Genomic DNA, 19,540 nt, shown 5'->3' on the forward strand with positions numbered 1-19,540 from the left:
CACAACCCTTTTCACCTCTGCCTTCTGTGGACACTTCGAGCAGGGTCCCCATCAACGCATCAACAGGAGCAGACAAGATTGGGACTTCACATCCACTGACCCACAGCCCACCTCCCAGGTTAGTGGATAGAGAGGGACAGAATTATTGTGCTGTCCATGGCATGTTGGAGAGGGAGTGAGTTTTGTTGTATTATTGATTTTACTCTGTATTGTGAATTGGTTAGATTTGAATGTGTCTCGGTTCCTGCTACTTTCAGTTACTCGGACTGCTCGTATCTGCGTCTTGTGGTCGGAGCTACACAGACTGCTTGTCAGAGAGGTTGCATGTGTTACTTCTTGTCACTCTAATCTACTGTGCAACGATCCAAAAACTCAATTAACCCTTTACACTCGTGAGAATTGGCCTTTATTGATAGGAATAAATTGAAACGCTTCTTACAGAAGAAATAGGAATTGGATAACCATGGTATAGCAGCAATTGAAAGGGAACAGTTTCAAGATTAAGGGGAAATGATTAGTCATCAGTTCACCTGACACAAGGCTGAATCCAAACGTGAAACGGTTTATTTGTTGATAACAGCATCTGAAAATACTCTGACAAACAGAAAGTGTTTTTTTGTTTAAAATCTATTAATTATTTTAGATGAATGGCTATAAATCGATCTCTGAATGTGCTACCGTGTTGAAACCACTCCCTCATGCTGCACTATGATGTAATGATTATTAGTGCCCAGCTTCAAGTACTTTCAGATTTCACATCCTACGTCAGACAGGCCCAGAAAAAAAGACTACTTTGTCCATGGGAACCAGGGCTATCAATCAATGCAAGCCATTTCAATCTAGGGTATCCACAGATCAATTTATAAGCAAAAAAGGACGGTAGGACCCGATACCAGAACCACGCAGGTCTCCTAAAAGCAAGCTGTCGGGCACGGTTTTCTCCAGTACACAGGAGGTGTAGGCAACACTGTGTGCTAACTAGCAACACCGGTAGACAGTGTCCTTCGCCCCCGCCTGTCGGCCCAATTTTCTCCAGTACACAGCAAGCGGAAGGCGTGGCCGACACCATGTGCTATATAACGAGCAAGCTAGCACACGGTGTCGCTAACTAGCTAGCTAGTTAGCACATGGTGTTGCACCAGCCTCTTGCCATTGACTAACAAGGTAGCTAGTTGCAGTAGCACACTGTGTTGCCCCAGCCTCCCATATACCAGAGAAAACCATGCCCAATAGGTGGGTGCGAAGTGCACTGTCTCCCGGTCACCCACCTCCCATTAGCACAGCAGGCAGGAGGAGGGGGTCGACACCATGTGCTAGCTAGCTTGCCTGCTAAGGCAGGGATGACCACTAGACGGTGTCCTTGGTCGTCGCCTGTCGGGCACTGTTTTCCCGCAGTTCTCTCAACGATGCTCAGGGCAGGTGTTCGGCATGCGGGATCGAAGGACACTGTCTACCAGGAGCGAAAAACTCAGATAATACTTATTTTTTTTCCTTTTGACCCACATTCAAAAGTGTCACACAAACCTGCAGATGTCTTGCATGAGGGGGGGGGGGCGTTCAAGCAGGAACCAATGGGATGCTCAAGGGGAGGCATTCCTGAAGATGCAGGAATGCCGACATGCAGGAACTCCCCGAATTGCAAATGTATAGGCAATGGAAGGCAGGCTTCATCAGCACATCACACACCACTTTGCAATGAGCTGGAGGCATTATGAATTTGGAAAACATACACTTACTACATATTATGAGGCATGTCTTACCTTGCTAATAGCCTAGTCAATATCAGACCATCTTTAATTGTCCAGTAGCCAAAGGCATAATCCTAGTCATATTATCAACCCATGCTAGTTGTTGCAGATTAGATCTCCCCTATTTCTAAAATTTGAATGGATATTTTATCTCTGTCACATGAAACCGCTTGCATGTGCTGTGGGCTTTTGACAATAGTTTTTTTCCGATAATTGCCTACTGCCTTGTGTGCATTGCTGGACTTATAACGTGAATAAATAATATACTGACCAAAAATAGAAACGCAATATCAACAATTTCAACAATTTTACTGGGTTCATATAAGTAAATCAGTCAATGGAAGTAAATTCATTAGACCCTAATCTATGGATTTCACATGACTGGGCAGGGGCGCAGCCATGGGTGGGCCTGAGGGGGCATAGGCCCACCCACTTGGGAGCCAGGTCCACACACTGGAGAGCCAGGCCCAGCCAATCAGAATGAGTTTTCCCCCACAAAAGGGAATTATTATAGACAGAAATCCTCCTCAGTTTCATTAGCTGTCCCAGTGGCTGGTCTCAGACGATCCCACAGGTGAAGAAAGGTCCTGGGCTGACATGGTTACAATTGGTCTGCGGTTGCGAGCCAGGTTGGATGTACTGCCAAATTCTTTAAAATTACATTAGAGGCAGCTTATGGTAGAGAAATGAAAATGATTCTATGGCAACAGCTCTGGTGGACATCCCTGCAGTAAGCTTGCCAATTGCACGTTCCCTCAAAACTTGCTGTGTGACAAAACTGCACATTTTAGTGGCCTTTTATTGTCCCCAGCACAAGGAGCACCTGTGCAATGATCATGCTGTTTAATCAGCTTCTTGATATGCCATACCTGTCAAGTGGATGGATTATCTTTGCAAAAGAGACATGCTCACTAACAGGGATGTAAACAAATTTGTTCCCAAAATTTGAGAGAAATTTGTTTTTTGTGTGTATGGAACATTTCTGGAATCTTTTATTTAGATTCATGAAACATAGAACCAACACTTTACATGTTGCATTTATATTTTTGTTCAGTATATAGTTTAACAAAATGTTTCATCAAAATGTTCTGATCTGTTGTATCAGACTCATTGCTTTGAAAGTTTTTCATGTAGCCTAGGCCTACTGGTTGAATGAATTTGGAATCTATCATCCCACAACTGTCCCAGGGTCTGTTTGGAATAGGCTATTTCTTTCAGTACAAGCTGACCAATAGAATTGGTAAACTTTTCTACTACGGGGGATAGGAGATTGACATAGGTTAGTGATTTTGATGTTCGTTACGTTGGCTGAAGAAACGTAGGCCTAAATGTGGACAGTTATTCTAACATCTTCGAAGTGTGCATCAGAATTCTATATGAAGTACCGCACATTGTTGCATCCTCGGCTTGCATGTTCTGTTGATATGAATTACCATAATCTAAATGTAACTTCTGTCATTCTGAGTACCGTGGACGCCCTAATCAGGTTACACACCCAATGCATATAGGTCCGGTAAATTTCTCAAATGTCTGGTAAATTCAAAGTCTGCCGGTCCGGTGACACAGTTTCCTAACTGAAACCCTGGGATGAGGGCAACTTCTTGTCGGGTGAGGTGCTCAAGTTCAGAGCAGCTGTCAGTCAAACCCCAAACAGGGCTGTGTAGTGCAGAGACAGAGCTCGTCACTACTGTAAGTCGCTCTGGATAAGAGTGTCTGCTAAATGACTAAAATGTTAATGTAAATGTAAATGAATAGCATGTTACTGTATGCCTACAGCCACTGTGTTCCAATGTAGGCGTTTATCAGTAGTAGAACATTTATCAAGCCCCTTTCTCATCCTCCTAGATCTATCCACTGCCTTCGTGAACCATTAAATCCTCCTCTCCACCCTCTCAGGGTTGGGTGTCTCAGGCTCTGCACACTCTTGGATTGCATCCTACCTGGTGACGTGGAGAGGGTCTGTGTCTGCACCACGTTGTTTCACTACTGGTGTCCCCCAAGGCTCGGTTCTAGGCCCTCTTCTCTCTATACACCAAGTCATTCAGCTCCGTTATTTCCTCACATGGTCTCTCCTATCATTGCTATGCGGATGACACTCAACTACTTTTCTCCTTCCCCCCTTCTGACACCCAGGTGGTGACATGCATCTTCGCATGCCTGGCAGATGTCTCAAATTGGATGTCGGCCCACCACCTCAAGCTCAACATCGACAAGATGGAACTGCTCTTCCTCCCCCCCCGAAGGCCTGCCTGCTCAAAGACCTCTCTATCACGGTTGATAACTCCAGTGTCACCTTCCCAGAGTGCAAAGAACCTTGGCGTGACCCTGGACAACATACTGTCGTTCTCTGCAAACATCAAAGCAGTGATCCACTACAGCAGGTTCATGCTCTTCAACATGCGTAGAGTACAACCCTACCTCACACAGAAAGTGGCGCAGGTCCTAATCCAGGCACTTGTCCTCTCCCGTCTGGACTACTGCAACTCGCTGTTGGCTGGTCTCCCGGCTTGTACCATCAAACCGCTGCAACTTATCCAGAATGCAGCAGCCCGCGTGGTTTTCAATCTTCCCAAGTTCTCTCATGTAACCCCGCTCCTCCACACACTCTACAGGCTTCCAGTCGAAGCTCACATCCACTTCAAGACCATGGTGCTTACATACAGAACAGCAAGAGGAACTTCCCCTCCCCCTTCAGGATATGTTCAAACCCTACAGCCCAACCTGAGAACTCTGTTTTGTCACCTCAGGTCTTGGCCCTTACTTAACCAGCACGTACCTCATGATAAGCTGTAGACCACACTATCTTTTCGTAGCGGTCTATTTACCACCACAAACCGATGCTGGCGCTAAGACCACACTCAACAAGCTGTATAACGCCATAAGCAAACAAGAAAATGCTCATCCAGAATTGCCGCTTCTAGTGGCCAGGGATTTTACCTAATTTCTACCAGCATGTCACTTGTGCAACCAGAGGGGAAAAAACTCCAGACCACCTTTGCTCCACACACAGAGACGCGTACAAAGCTCTCCCTTGCCATCTATTTGGCAAATCTGATCCTAATTCTAACTTCCTGCTTACGAGCAAAAAACTAAAGCAGGACATACCAGTGACAGACTCAACAGGGAAGTGGTCAGATTACGCGGATGCTACGCTACAGGACTGTTTGCTAGCACAGACTGGAAAATGTTCCGGGATTCATCCAATAGCATTGAGGAGTATACCATCTCAGTCACTGGCTTCATCAAGAAGTGCATCGACGACGTCGATATGTACGTACGACGACCGTACGTACGTACATATCGTATGTACGGTCGACGACCTACGTACATATCCCAAACAGAAGCCATGGATTACATGTAACATCCGCCCCAAGCTAATGGCTAGAGCTGCCGCTTTCAAGGAGCGGGACACTAATCCGGACGCTTATAAGAAATCCCGCTATGCCCTAAGATGAACCATCAAACAGGCAAATCCTCAATACAGGACAAAGATTGAATCCTACTACACCGGCTTAGACGCTCATCGGATGTGGCAGGGCTTGCAAACTATTACGGACTACAAAGGGAAACCCAGCCGCAAGCTAACCAGTTACGCGAGCCTACCAGATGGGCTAAATGCCTTTTATGCTTGCTTCAAGGCAAGCAACACTGAAGCATGCATGAGAGCACCAGCTGTTCCGGACGACTGTGTAATCACGCTCTCCGTAGCCGATGTGAGCAAGACCTTTAAACAGGTCAACATTCCCAAGGCTGCAGGGCCAGACGGATAACCAGGACGTGTACTCAGAGCATGCGCGGACCAACTGGCAAGTGTCTTCACTGACATTTTCAACCTCTCCCTGACCGAGTCTGTAATACATATATGTTTCAAGCAGACCACCATAGTCCCTGTGCCCAAGAAAGTGAAGGTAACCTGTCTGCCTAAATGACTACCGCCCCGCATGGTAGCCATGAAGTGCTTTGAAAGGCTGGTCATGGCTCAGATCAACAGCATCATCCCAGAAACCCAACCGCCCCAACAAATCCACAGATGACGCAATCTCAATCGCACTCCACACTGCTCTTTCCCACCTGGACGAAAGGAACACCTATGTGAGAATTCTATTCATTGACTACAACTCAGCATTCAGCACCGTAGTGCCCACAAAGCTCATCACTAAGCTAAGGACCCCGGGACTAAACACCTCCCTCTGCAACTGGATCCTGGACTTCCTGACGGGCCATCCCCAGGTGGTAAGGGTAGGCAACAACACATCTGCCACACTAATCTTCAGGACGGGGCCCCACAGGGGTGTGTGCTTAGGCCCCTCTTGTACTCTCTGTTCACCCATGACTGTGTGGCCAAACACGATGGTGGTAGGCTTGATCACCGTTGTGGTAGGTGGTAGGCTTGATCACCGAGACAGCCTATAGGGAGGTCAGAGACCTGGCAGTGTTGTGCCAGGACAACAACCTCTCCTTCAACATGAGCAAGACAAAAGAGATGATCATGGACTACAGGAAAAGAAGGGCCGAACATGCCCCCATTCACATCGACGGGGCTGTAGTGGAGCAGGATGGGAGTTTCAAGTTCATTGGTGTCCACATCACCAACAAACTATTATGGTCCAAACACACCAAGAAAGTTGTGAAGAGAGCACAACAATGCCTTTTCCACCCTCAGGGAGACTGAGATTTGGCATGGGCCTCCAGATCCTCAAAGTTCTACAGCTGCACCATCAAGAACATTCTGACTGGTTGCATCACCGCCTGGCATGGCAACTGCTCGGCATCCGACAGTAAGGCGCCAGTATAACACTGGGGCCAAGCTTCCTGACATCCAGGACCTATAGACTACTAGGCAGTGTCAGAGGAAGGCCCAAAAAATAGTCAATCGTTTCGGGTAGCCTTCCACAAGCTTCCCACAATCAGTTGGGATAATTTTGGCCCATTCCTCCTGACAGAGCTGTTGTGACTGAGTCAGGTTTGTAGGCCTCCTTGCTCTCACACATTTTTTTTCAGGGCTTTGTGATGGCCACTCCAATACCTTGACTTTGTTGTCCTTAAGCCATTTTGCCACAACTTTGGAAGTATGCTTGGGGTCATTGTCCATTTGGAAGACCCTTTTGTGACCAAGCTTTAACTTCCTGACTGATGTCTTGAGATGTTGCTTCAATATAGCCACATAATTGTCCTGCCTCATGATTTTATCTATTTTGTGAAGTGCACCAGTATCTCCTGCAGCAATGCACCCCCACAACATGATGCTGTCACCCCTGCGCTTCACAGTTGGGATGGTGTTCTTTGGCTCGCAAGCCTCCCCCTTTTTTCCTCCAAACATAACGATTGTCATTATGGCCAAACAGTTATATTTTTGTTTCATCAGACCAGAGGACATTTCTCCAAAAAGTACGATCTTTGTCCCCATGTGCAGTTGCAAACCGTAGTCGGGCTTTTTTATGGCGGTTTTGGAGCAGTGGCTTCTTCCTCGCTGAGTGGCCATTCAGGTTATGTCGATATAGGACTTGTTTTACTGTGGATATAGATACTTTTGTACCTGTTTCCTCCAGCATCTTCACAATGTCCTTTGCTGTTGTTCTGGGATTGATTTGCACTTTTCGCACCAAAGTGCGTTAATCTGAGCAATATGACGACTGCGTGGTCCCATAGTGTTTATACTTGCGTACTATTGTTTGTACAGATGAACGTGGTACCTTCAGGCATTGGAAATTGCTCCCAAGGATGAACTAGACTTGTGGAGGTCTACATTTTTTCTTCTGAGGTCTTGGCTGATTTATTTTGATTTTCCCATGATGTCAAGCAAAGAGGCACAGAGTTTGAAGGTAGGCCTTAAAATACATCCACAGGTACACCTCCAAATGACTCAAATGGTGTCAATTAGCCTATCAGAAGCTTCTAAAACCATGACATCATTTTCTGGAATTTTCTAAGCTGTTTAAAGACACAGTCAACTTCGTGTATGTAAACTTCTGACCCACTGGAATTGTGAAACAGTGAATTATAAGTGAAATAATCTGTCTGTAAACAATTGTTGAACAAAATTACTTGTGTCATGCACAAAGTAGATGTCCTAACTGAAATGCCAAAACTATAGTTTGTTAACAAGAAATTTGTGGAGTGGTTGAAAAACAAGTTTTAATGACTCCAACCTAAGTGTATGTAAACTTCAACTGTATGTATACATAAACATTCATACATATACATACTTTCTTTTGAATATACCTTTATTATTCCCCGCAAACCCTACCACCCCTCCCCAATTGGAGTAAACTAATAAACAATAACACTTAGGCTTCTACCTTCAGTTTATACATATTATACACATTTTACAGACACAAGCTTGTTTTTAGTCCTTCCTCTATTTCTGTTGTCCATCCAGTTTGGTTTCTATTTGTACCCGTGCTATACATTTTACAAATCCCGTATGTTTTTACATTGGTTATCTTGTTGTTATTAGTCCCGCCCTTCAGCTCCATTCAACCCCTCCCATCTATCTCTTAATACTGTCTATTTTGGATTTCTATTTGCCATATATTTTTCAACTGTGCTGTGATGCTTCACAAAAGTACTGAACCTTTTATTCTCATGGCTTCTACAGATTGTAAATTAAAGAAGCATTTTTGAAAAAAGAATTATTGATTGATTGACTATGACTTTCCAGATCACCCAGTACAGCTATCTGTAGCGTTAGTTCTAGGTAAATGTTGCAGTTCTTCAGCTGTTCCTGGACCTGTGACCAAAAACAAGCTACATATGGACAATACCAAAATAAATGATCTAATGACTCTGCCTCCTCACAGCAAAATCTGCAGAGCTGATGTTCTAACTTTATACACTGCACTCTTTGAGAGAGGTAGTTAGCAAACCAGGCCAAATTCCCCTCAGAGACACCAATACTCCTTAGCCGGCCCACAAGGATGGAATTGTCTACCGTATCAAAAGCTTTGGCCAAGTTAAAAGAAAATGGCAGCACAACATTGCTTAGAATCAAGGGCAATGGTTGCAGTGACACATCCATAACCTGAGCGGAAACCAGATTGCATACCCGAGAGAATACAATAGACATCAAGAAAGCCAGTGTGGGAGATGATTCAATGTAACTAGGTGCAGTTGCTATGCTGAGAAAACATCAAGCCAATAATTACATTGGCCAGACGCAGAAATGATGTCATCTAGTGCATGACTCCAATATTAGCAGGCAGTATTTAGACTGTCCACTTTGAAGAGCTAAGACAGAATGGCTATATAAGGAATGGAAAATATAGGACCAGGGCCCCGCTACCATTATAACCTATACTGCTGTCAGATGTGGGCGTTAACAAGCAAGAACTGAGATGGAAAGATAATGGCGGAGAAAGGTCAAGGGAAGCTATTTTCATATAGAGGGAGGGGACTCTATACGTTATGCAAAGACAGAATGCTATAAAGGTAGGACTCTGGAATATGAGAATTTTGTCTTTTCCATGGAGGGGCTCGGCTCTGTTACGTTTGTGACAAAACTATGGCCTGTAGGACCTGTCTGGTTGGCTGAGATATCAATAAATCAGAGCAACGCCTTATCATGGACAGACCTCTTCCCATTACATTAACCATTGAGTCTATATGTTTTGACAATGATAGCTTGCTATCTAGGGTGACACCCAGCAGTTTAGTCTCTTCAATTTGCTCAATAGCCACATTATACAATAATAGATCAAGATGAGATTTAGGGTTGAGCGAGTGACTTGTCCCTAGAGATGCTTTTCATTTTTTAGATATTTAGCAACAGCATATTGCTAGTTACCCATTCTAAAACTGACTGGAGCTCTATGTTAAAGGTGTCAGTTATTTATTTGACTGTTGCAGTAGAAGGTTATTAGTAAAAAAATAATGGTCCTAGCCGGCTGCCCTGCAGTACATCAAACTCAACAAAATCATTTGCATGAAAGAAAAGCCTCTGTGTTCTATTGGATAGGTAACTGACCATCCATGATAAGGCAGAGAATATTAATCCATAGCACAAAAGAAGTCTCACAAAACAGCTCCCACAATCTTATCAATTTCTTTCAGCCAATCAGTAATTTGTGCTAGTAACGAGCATGTTGAGTGGTGTCATGACGTTGGCCTGTGGTTAAGGTTTATGACCTCCCCATAAATACCTTTCTCCCTTCCCTCTCTCTCTGACTCTACTGAAGGACTCTTGAATAGCCTTTGTTAAACATAGAGAGTCTGGGAACATCAAACAAGTGGGGGGAAAGGAACCATATTTCGGTAATAGAACCAGTTGAAAATATGCGTTGGTACTTAATGTATATGATGTCTGTTCGGTTGTCATCTGAGACATTATGACTGATGACAGGATGACATAAACTGTATCTGGGAAAGTCTACACATTCTAGTTATCAGATTCACATGGAATTGTTGTGCAAATTAAATGTTTGAATATGAAACTATTTGTGATAAGATTAAATGTAATTTTAGCTTCCAAATGAGAGAATTGGGTTTTCAAAAGGTTAGAGCCCTGCTCAATCAGTGGCCCGCCCCTGTGAAGAGACATGGGTTATAAACTATGAAACACACCCTTCTCTCCCTCCACTATATAAGCCCTTGACGAAAATGTAACCTCCTGTTCCGAGGACGATAGGACGACGGTCCATACGTTAAAAAGGACTAACATGTCAACTACAGAACTAAGCCAACCTCAGCGTGAGCTTTGGTTGTGAATGTTATGAACTTTGAACTCTTATTCACTAAAGAAGTGAGACATCCTAGCCGTTGAGTTAGCAACAGCAGCTGTAAATATGGGCTAGGAAAGGACGGACGACGTAACCAGTCTAACACAAAACGACGATACTATGACGTATTCAATTTACCACCAGAGACATTCTTCCGAGGACAGGGAGATCTCTGTTGGCCAACACGGCCAGCATCTACGACCAACCTACAGAAGCGCAGCTCAGAGTAAATATTTATTGCATTTTCCTTTTCCAAATGGGCGGTAATTTAGAATGCATAAGATACTGTATTTACGATAGCACAGCTTCTCCCTTTGTTCCTCAGTCTTCCCGCTCTTTCATTTAAGCCCATCCCCCTCTCTTTGTGTAACAAGCCATCATACAGGTTCCGTCCACCAGGGATGTTTTCTGTATGACATAATTTGCATTCTGTGTATATGTAATTCTGTGTGATTAGTTAGGTATTTAGTAAATAAATAATTAAACCCAATTTTATATTGCTGATTTAACTTGTTAGCCAGGGTTCGTGAAGATAACCAAGAATTTACAACTTTCAGATGAGACTGAAATAAGGTGACGATTAATATTGACTGCTATTGATGTAAAATATTACTAGGTCTTTCAGAGTTTATTCGGAAGATAACAGCTCTATAAACACTCTTTCATGGTGCCCCGACTTTCTAGTTAATTACATTTACATGATTAGCTCAATCAGGTAATATTAATTACAGAGAAAGTATTTTATAGAATAGCATGTCATATCACTTAATCCGGCATGGCCAAAGACACGACAGTGGCCTTCCCTATAAGCATGCTGAAAGTCTGTTCATTTGTTTTCTGTAAAATAACATTGTATTTGGTGACATGGGGACAAGCACAGAGTGGGGAAGGATAGACAACCACAATACAGGAAGTCAAATGTAACACGCAACACAACCAAAATAAGAATGACAAAGCATGTTAAGCAGTAGCAAACAAATTCAATCTCCAACTGATCAGTCCTATCTTTGACCAAACTACTCCCAACATGTAAATTGAGATGGTAGAGACGGTGACAAACAAGTATGTACACCAAGCTGCTACAAGGAGATGCATACTGTAGCTATTATCATTCAGCCATTTTTAACTTTAAAATCAACCGCTCCCTGGATGTCTAATAATACCATGGGATGGATGGAAGGTGTTCCAATAAAATAAGAAGTGATAAGGCCAGTGGGCTACTAGGTACAGATACAGGCTGGTCTCATAGCCTAGAAGTAACATAGTAAACGATAATCCTGGACACTCAAATCAGTATGATATGTTACGTTTGGTATGATTACATAAGACAAAAGGAGGGTGGTTGGTAGGGTGTATGATGTGAACATCTAGCAACCCAAAGGTTGTGCGTTCTAATCTCAAGGACAACTTGAGCATTTTAGCTAATTAGCAACTACTTACATTTGAGCTACTTTGCAACTACTTAGCATGTAAGTTAACCCTTCCCCTAACTCCTAACCTTAATCTTAAACCCTAACCCCTAACCTAGCTAACATTAGTCAAAACAAATTGTAATTCGTAGCATACGTATTGCAAATTTGTAATTCTATGAATTGTAATTCGTAACAGCCTACCATACAAATTGGATGATGGACATCCACAAATTAATACGAAATGTAACAATTTGAATGTCTCAGATTTTTGTTTACTATGTTATGTTTACCCCTGAGTCAAGGTTAACGGAAACGGAAACCTGTTTTCTCTGCTCATTTCCCTGCAGTGACAGAACCCTGATGACAAACAAGGGTCCAGCTCTACCATGAAATCCCCCTCCTTTTGCCTCAGGCTCTTCCTCCTCCTCATCTGCCTGGCCCCTCTGTTCTTTCTGGTGAGACAGGGGAGTGAGGGTGGGCGGGGTCCAAACTCTGACAGAAGCCACAACATCACCATCCTGCTGTGGCACTGGCCCTTTGGCCCTTCCTACAATTTGGAGGGAGACGTGTGCTGGAACCGGTACCGTATCCCTGACTGCCGCCTGGTGGACCAGCGCTCTCTCTATCACAGTGCTGACCTGGTGGTCTTTCACCACAGAGAGCTGATGAACGGCCAGGAGCGGCTGCCCCTCCACCGGCCGAGGCACCAGAAGTGGGTCTGGCTCTCTCTGGAGTCCCCTGACAACAGCAGATACCTGAAGCCCTTCAATAACGTGTTCAACTGGACCATGTCCTACCGCCGCGATGCCGATATCACCATGCCCTATGGTAAGCTGCTGCCAAAGAACTGTGATACTGGTAATGATAGCAGCACAGATGACATCATTCCCAATAATAAGTCCATTCTGGCCTGCTGGGTTGTTAGTCACTATGAGCCTCAGCACAGCAGGAGCTTGGTGTACAAGAGCCTGAAAAGAAGCATCCCAGTGGAGGTGTATGGTCGCTTGAGAGGGAGTGTTTTGGCCTCCAGCAACCTGCTGCCCACCATCTCAAGCTGCTACTTCTACCTGTCCTTCGAGAACTCCATCTCCAAGGATTACATCACTGAGAAGCTCTGGCGGAACGCTTACCAGGCAGGGGCAGTGCCTGTGGTTCTGGGTCCACCGACAGATGACTACATAGCTGTAGCTCCACCTAACTCCTTCATCCACGTTGAGGACTTTCCATCCACCAAGGAGCTGGGGAACTACCTCCGCCAGTTGCAACTGGACAAGGAGAGATATGCTGGGTACTTTGCGTGGCGGCATAGCTATCAGGTGAAATTGTATACAGACTGGAGGGAGAGGCTATGTAGCATCTGCCCTCAGTATCACAGCCTGCCTGCTCAGAAGGTTTACCATGACCTGGAAGCCTGGGTCAGGAAGTGAAACCACACCCATGGTTCACTTTGGCACCTCAGACTTTCTGCCTCCCAAATAGCACTATTTTCCCTATGCAGGTCATTACATTTAACAAGGGCTCATAGGGTCTGGTCAATAGTAGTGCACTATACAAGGGGAAACAGTGACATTTAGGACACCCTTTAAGAATGTTAAGATGGTCTTCTCTAGGACCAGCTCTTTTCACATACATGGACATTTCAGCAATAAACCACCTCCCCACGCGACTGTGTGAGGAACAGGGAAAGTGGTTGAGCATTTATGGGTAATCAGTGTCACGATTAGCTGCACTGTTAAGCAATGTGTTACACATACTGCGTTTATATACACAATAGCATATTCACTGCAGAAGTCTCAAACGAAAATCAAACATTAAGAGAACAATGTGTAGATTTAACACTAATGCTGCAGTGAAACCTTGTAACATGCACAACTCAGTATAAGAACCTCAATCGTAAAAAGAACCAAAGCACAGAGGGTAAATGTTCAAGTTGGAATAATTGTAACACAGGTTGGCATGGAAAATATTTAATTGTGTGGTGCAAAAGTTACATCTTAAGGTTGCCCCAGAGAAATAGCCAGAGTTTCAATAAATTATCAAATACGCTTTTATTTATAAACATGGGATTGTGTAAATATCTCTAGTCAAGAGATTTGAGTCACATACAAGATGAAGTCATTTCAACTACACAAGGCACTAGATTGTGCCTGCGCGCGATGGCCATTTCAGATTTGTTTTGATCAAGTTTGTGTAAGAGTGGCGATGTAATCAGCGCTGTAACAGTGAAAACCATTAACAATACAGGTCCCTGATGATCATGTTAACATAAGTAACACATTGGTTAATCCCCTTACAGCAATGGCTACTATTAGATTAAAAACAGTTAGGCAACATATGCAATACAGACATGGGTAACATAGCAGGATTTTTTTAAGACAATCAAAAAATGTATTTGTATCATACTTCCACTATGAGGGTATACCTTCTGGACAAGAATGCAAAGAATATTTAAAGAAATAGGTAAAACAATGGTCATCTAATAGATAACCTCTGGACAAACTGCAGTAGTAAGACAGCACAAGGATATTCAAGATAAAGAAAAAAAATCTCATTTTTAAAATCTAGAAAAAAAATAAAGTCAGACAACTTTGTGCAAAAGCATAATCTCACAGCAGATATTCAGAGCCAATCCCCCCCCCCCCCCATGGTGCAGGATGGAGCATTCAGTGCTGTGCAGATTACTTGTAGCTGAACTGGGTGGGAGGCAAGGCCCTAAACCGATGAACACTTTCAAATAGACCAGGAATTTGCAGCATTTCTTTACTGTATTCGCCCTCGATTGACTTCCTCCCCATTGTTGAGGAACTGGATACAGAGGACAACATCCTGGGTTGGGAGGGACTGGAGGAATGAAGAGGTAGATAATAGCCATGTTGGGTGGGAAAGGGAGGCCACATGGCCACAGCTGGTTTGGAGAACTGGAACACATTTAGCTGGTCAGGTGGCCCACCAGTCCAGGGTGCAGGGCCTGCTTAAAGACATCTGGCCTCTGGAGGGGGGGCATGTAAAAAGTGGGGGCCCCGGTGTGGCTGGATAGGTGGTACCCCTGCCCAGGGAGGGGGGAGTGGGTCATGTGCGGGGGAGGTGGGCTCTGCTCGTAGTACTGTCCTTCACACTCCTCATCAAAAGGGAGGGCCAGGCGCTTGCCCTTCTGTCTCCGGTTACAGAACCACACACGCACCACCTGCCAAACACAACAGTCACATGCTGTCCAGAATACTCCCCGCTTCCTTAATTTTTAAAATATAGAACCTGACAGTGTCAGATGAGTCATCACATACAACACTAAGATTCAAACCATGGAAACACAGGAAAAGCATATTTACCATAAATGAATTTAGGGTCCATTTCATCTAAGAGCAACTTAGACTAAACAGCCATGCAGGGTTGGGGAAATAAAGGCCAGTAGGTGACCGAAAGGAAGTGAGGGAAAGCTGTATCAGTGTGGAACTCACATCTCTCTCCAGACACAGGTCATCTGCAATGTGTGTGATCTCCTGGGTGTTGGGCTTGGGGCACTTGATAAAGTAGGACTCCAGAGCCGTGCGCACCGAACCCTCCAGACTGGTCCGCCGCTTCCTCTTCCTGGTGTCCACAAACACCCGCTCGATCTTGTACATCTGGGGATACAAGCATACTCGCAGTCAGACTGGGACATTTCAGTGTGCTTTGAGCCATTGCAGAGGACATAACGCTATTGGTCCCCCCCAAAAGGGCCTCCCCTCAAATACCAAATGCAAAAGTTGAATGGTGAACATTTTCTAATAAATATTACTCTGGTTGGCCATGGGAAGTTCATGGCCAACAAGATGGAATCCTAGACACATTGTGCAAACCTGATGCTGCTCTGGACCAGCTGTGATCCTAAACAAAACAAAGGTATCTGATAATAAAGAGTTCAATAAGAAGAATGCTCACATCCTGGGGGTTGTCAGAGCTCTCAGCCTCATTCAGCCATCTCCGAAGCAGGGGCTTCAGCTTGCACATATTCTTGAAGCTGAGCTGGAGGGCTTCGAAACGACAGATTGTAGTCTGGCTGAACATCTTGCCTAAACAGAGAACGAGTCATTGTCAGTAGCTGACACTAGGGATTAATATTTTCCCCAAAATCTACCAAATCGCAATACCGGGAAATACGCAAAAATCAGAGCGTTTAAAACCAAGATATGGTCACTCAGGATTCTCCCAAAATAAGATTGTCACTGAGCCGAATTGGCGTCTTGGCTGCGACACTAAGGAAAGATTTCACAACAAGAGAAACTAATATTTAGTAATGATTGAGTAACTGCTCCCCAATAACGTTGTGAATTGCGAAACAGGTAGTTGATCAATTCAAAGCTTTATCATGCTCCTCAATTCAGCATTTCATCAGTAGGCCTAGGCTATCTCGAGACAGACGTGCACTAACAGCAGGCAAACAAAGTCAATGACCAAAGTGATTAAGCTTGCTAGATAACCAAAACTTTCTATTTGGCAAAATCGAGTGGATTATACAGATAGCAGATCAGCTCATGAATAACGGAAGGTGAAGAGGAACTTGTTTAAATATCAATGCATCTTAACCGGGACCAGCTGTTTAAAATATATATACACAGATCTACCATCAGACATTGTGTTGTTTACACGTACTCTACCGAAGCTCTCATTCAGGCAGCAATACGAGACAGCGCAGAGAAGCGGGAGAAACTTTTTTCCCCCATGCATATGCGAGACGTGATTTGATAATGCCACCTATGGATTACAGAATAAAGTTAGGAATGTTAATGCTTGACAGGATCCGGATGTTGGGTTTCAGTGGGATTGGGAAGATAGGAAAATACCCTAAACTCTATATAGGGCTACTACGTGAGTAAATAGATAAATGACACTTGATGTATGCTACATTATTGCATGCTAAATGTTTGATCAGTGAGAGGAGCAAACGAATAAATGAGCTACCACTTCCACTTGTCCAGCCAGATATCATTTAACCAAATATACAGACCTTGGCTTTTGGTCGGGAGTAGGACAGGCTACTACGCGAGTAAAGCGCAAAATCCACTTGTATAACATGCTAGCAAAATGTTCTGATCAGCAAACTACCAAAAAGATATTCATTAGCACAGACCTCAATTTAGCTAACATTTCCCCAGCTTAAATTGTTACCAAATATCTAAACGGAGATTCAATGAAAACAAAAGATCTGACATTGAATTATCTAGACTAGTCCGCCACTCTTGTCTCAAATCAGCGACACGGCCCTGTCCCAATGAAAACGGTGCTGAAATTATAATCTACTTGACCACACACACGACTATTGCTTTAAAAATTAGTAAAACGGTTTTATATCACTTTGGGAGTTTCAGTATAAGCAAGAATTTGATAAATTCCTTCAATTGTATTAGCCTAATTAATTCCAATATTTTCATAATTCAGCTGAACAAAAGGCGAGTTTTCTGCACTTTTTCTCGGCCCAATGGCTGTTTCTTGTCTCCTCACTCAGCTGCCGCCCGCCACATTGTTCTCAACACCAGTTCAAATCAATAGTGTAAGGCTGTCAGGTTAGGGCTCATTTCATTTATGTGACGTTGAACCAGTCATGGGCTTCAGCTCACTGGTCTTGGTTCAGAACGGGATCGAATTTTCAATTCTGGTGAGAGGTCTAAAGTGCATTCGGATCTGGTGTGTAGTACAGCAGTGTCAATTATGCGTGTGCTTTGAATTTATGGCGATTGTGTGAAGTAAATACTATGCGTCCATGGGACAAGCTGTTTGCATAATGGAAATATACATTTTAAATGGCACAATATGCTGCACATAGTGTATTTTGGGATTATTGCATTAGTGCGATATTGGGGGGGTCATTTCCCGGAACTGGTCCTTAATTGTTTTCGGGAAATGTAAAAGAGTGGTCCCGGGATTGCAGTGACCCATGTTAATCCCTAGTTGACACTGCAACAACTACAGTAGGTGTCAAACACAAGGACCATAGTATTCTATGGTTTCCTAAATCAATTTAACGGAACGCTCAGTAAGTTCAAAGACCAAACACGCATTAATATTCACCAGCTCACATTGGCAAGGTTAGGCTGTGACATAGGTTAATGGTAGTTTTAGTGTACGCCTAATCCAAACTCACCATAAAGGTTGCCTAGAGCCATTCCTACATCTGCTTGTGTGAAACCCAGTGTTATACGCGTGTGCTTCAGCTCCTTGGCGAACTGTTCCAGCTCCTCAGTTGAAGGGTTCTCCTGTTAAAAAGAGGCACACTTACTAAAGACTTTAGGAAACATTTTCCATCCCTTCACTTTTTTATCAGGGTAAACACAAGCTAATAGGACATCGTGGGGATAACGGTACATAGGCCTATTTTCAGACTCACCTCTTCCTCCGAGTCGCTGCACCCACCGCTGGAGGATCCATTGCTTTGGGTTTGCGCCTGGGGCGCTTGGGCACCTTGGCTTGCGCTCCCGTTGAACGGGATCCCGGGTAACCCATTGCTGGGGGGTGACGGCGAGAGCGATGGGGATGTTGAAGACGATGTTGAGGGTATGGAGTTAAAGTTTTGAGTATTGGAACTCGCAGCAGTGATGTGGGGAAGGCCGGGCCAAAACGAGGGGTTCCATGGGGTCGAGTAGTAAACCCCGTGAGCCACAGCGGACGACGAAGTTGGATACTGTTGCATCTTTACTTCATACTCGTCATTGACATCCTTCTCAAGCTTTATATTAGGCATTTTGATTTGTTCCCTGGCTTCGGCAATGGGTGGGCTCAGGTTTGTGGCCTGCGTAGTCACTGCAACCCTCGGTACCTGGCCGGTGTATTCGGGAGCAGCGATGGGATACCAGTGTTTGGGTTGGCAAAAGTCACCGGCTTGTAAATCGGAGGCCCTATAGTCACCACCAACTGGTGGGAATTGGAAAAAGGTTGGAGGTGTTGGAGGCAACCCATTGTATGCAGTCTTGTTGAATAGAAGACTGTGGTGCTGTAGAACGCCGTGAGGGATCTGGAGCGACGTGCCTCCAAACGCCTCTTGACTCAAGGCCTGGGCGTACATGGGTCGGCTGAAGTCATCCGGCCGGCTGAAGTCATCCGGCCGGCTGTTGCAATCCGAAATAGGGCTCTGAGATCGCTCCGACATTCTCCTTGATTTGAATCTCAGACAATGTGGTTCAGGCACTTGGTTATAGTCAAGGACACGCTTGCAGTCTATTCCGTCTATATACCCATTACGCAAGATAGAAAATCGTTTCTGAACGGCCTGCCCTGAACACTTGAGGGTGGCAAGAAAATGTCCAAACGCCAACGTTCTTTGAGCAATTCCTTAAAGAGTGAAAATCAATCCCGAAAGTTCCTCTTCACGCTGTGTGGAAACAAACCTGTACAGAAATAGAAGCCTGTGTGCGAGATACCCATCAACTGTAGTCCATTGAGTCTCGAGTTCACCACCTACTTCACCTTAAAATGGCCGTCTCACAACACCCCAGCTCCAGTTTTTTTTAATCAATCGGTGTTGGGATGTTAATTGCCTCGCCTCCCATTGGCCGCGAGAGACAATCATACACAGCTGATTGTGAATTTGCGAACGAACTTGATTTTTCCCCTTCACGGTGAGATAATGGTCCATGCTATCCGGGATCATTGGGACGTCCCTACCCCCCATTGAAGTTGAAATGTAAATGGTTAG

At 44.4% G+C, this 19,540-nt stretch overlaps 2 protein-coding genes across 3 annotated transcripts; one reads left to right on the forward strand and one right to left on the reverse strand.

The window, feature by feature from the left end:
* On the forward strand, positions 1-13,929 carry LOC115159658 (alpha-(1,3)-fucosyltransferase 7-like). Its single transcript, XM_029709597.1, has 2 exons — positions 1-118; positions 12,222-13,929. Exon 2 carries the CDS (start codon positions 12,261-12,263, stop codon positions 13,299-13,301), a length of 1,041 nt encoding a protein of 346 aa, XP_029565457.1. The 5' UTR covers positions 1-118; positions 12,222-12,260; the 3' UTR covers positions 13,302-13,929.
* On the reverse strand, positions 13,904-19,260 carry LOC115159657 (POU domain, class 5, transcription factor 1). Of its 2 annotated transcripts, none has more exons than XM_029709596.1 (5): positions 18,236-19,260; positions 17,993-18,101; positions 15,793-15,923; positions 15,330-15,494; positions 13,904-15,058 (listed from the first exon to the last, which is right to left on the reverse strand). In XM_029709596.1, exons 1-5 carry the CDS (start codon positions 18,992-18,994, stop codon positions 14,804-14,806), a joined length of 1,419 nt encoding a protein of 472 aa, XP_029565456.1. In that variant the 5' UTR covers positions 18,995-19,260; the 3' UTR covers positions 13,904-14,803. The 2 variants fall into 2 exon arrangements, with proteins under 2 accessions (XP_029565456.1, XP_029565455.1); XM_029709595.1 differs by having other exon boundaries at positions 17,993-18,104.
* Between the last annotated feature and the right edge of the window lie 280 nt (positions 19,261-19,540).

Source organism: Salmo trutta, chromosome 23, assembly GCF_901001165.1.
Source record: "Salmo trutta chromosome 23, fSalTru1.1, whole genome shotgun sequence".
Taxonomy (NCBI): Eukaryota; Metazoa; Chordata; class Actinopteri; order Salmoniformes; family Salmonidae; genus Salmo; species Salmo trutta.

Excerpts from the sequence above, each read along its gene's own strand:
- LOC115159658 (XM_029709597.1), top strand. The coding sequence starts at position 12,261 with ATGAAATCCCCCTCCTTTTGCCTCAGGCTCTTCCTCCTCCTCATCTGC.
- LOC115159657 (XM_029709595.1), bottom strand. The coding sequence starts at position 18,994 with ATGTCGGAGCGATCTCAGAGCCCTATTTCGGATTGCAACAGCCGGCCG. Across the intron at positions 15,924-17,992 it reads GGCTCTAGGCAACCTTTATG|GCAAGATGTTCAGCCAGACT; the intron begins GTGAGTTTGGAT and ends TTCTCTGTTTAG. Across the intron at positions 15,059-15,329 it reads ACCTGTGTCTGGAGAGAGAT|GTGGTGCGTGTGTGGTTCTG; the intron begins GTGAGTTCCACA and ends TGTGTTTGGCAG.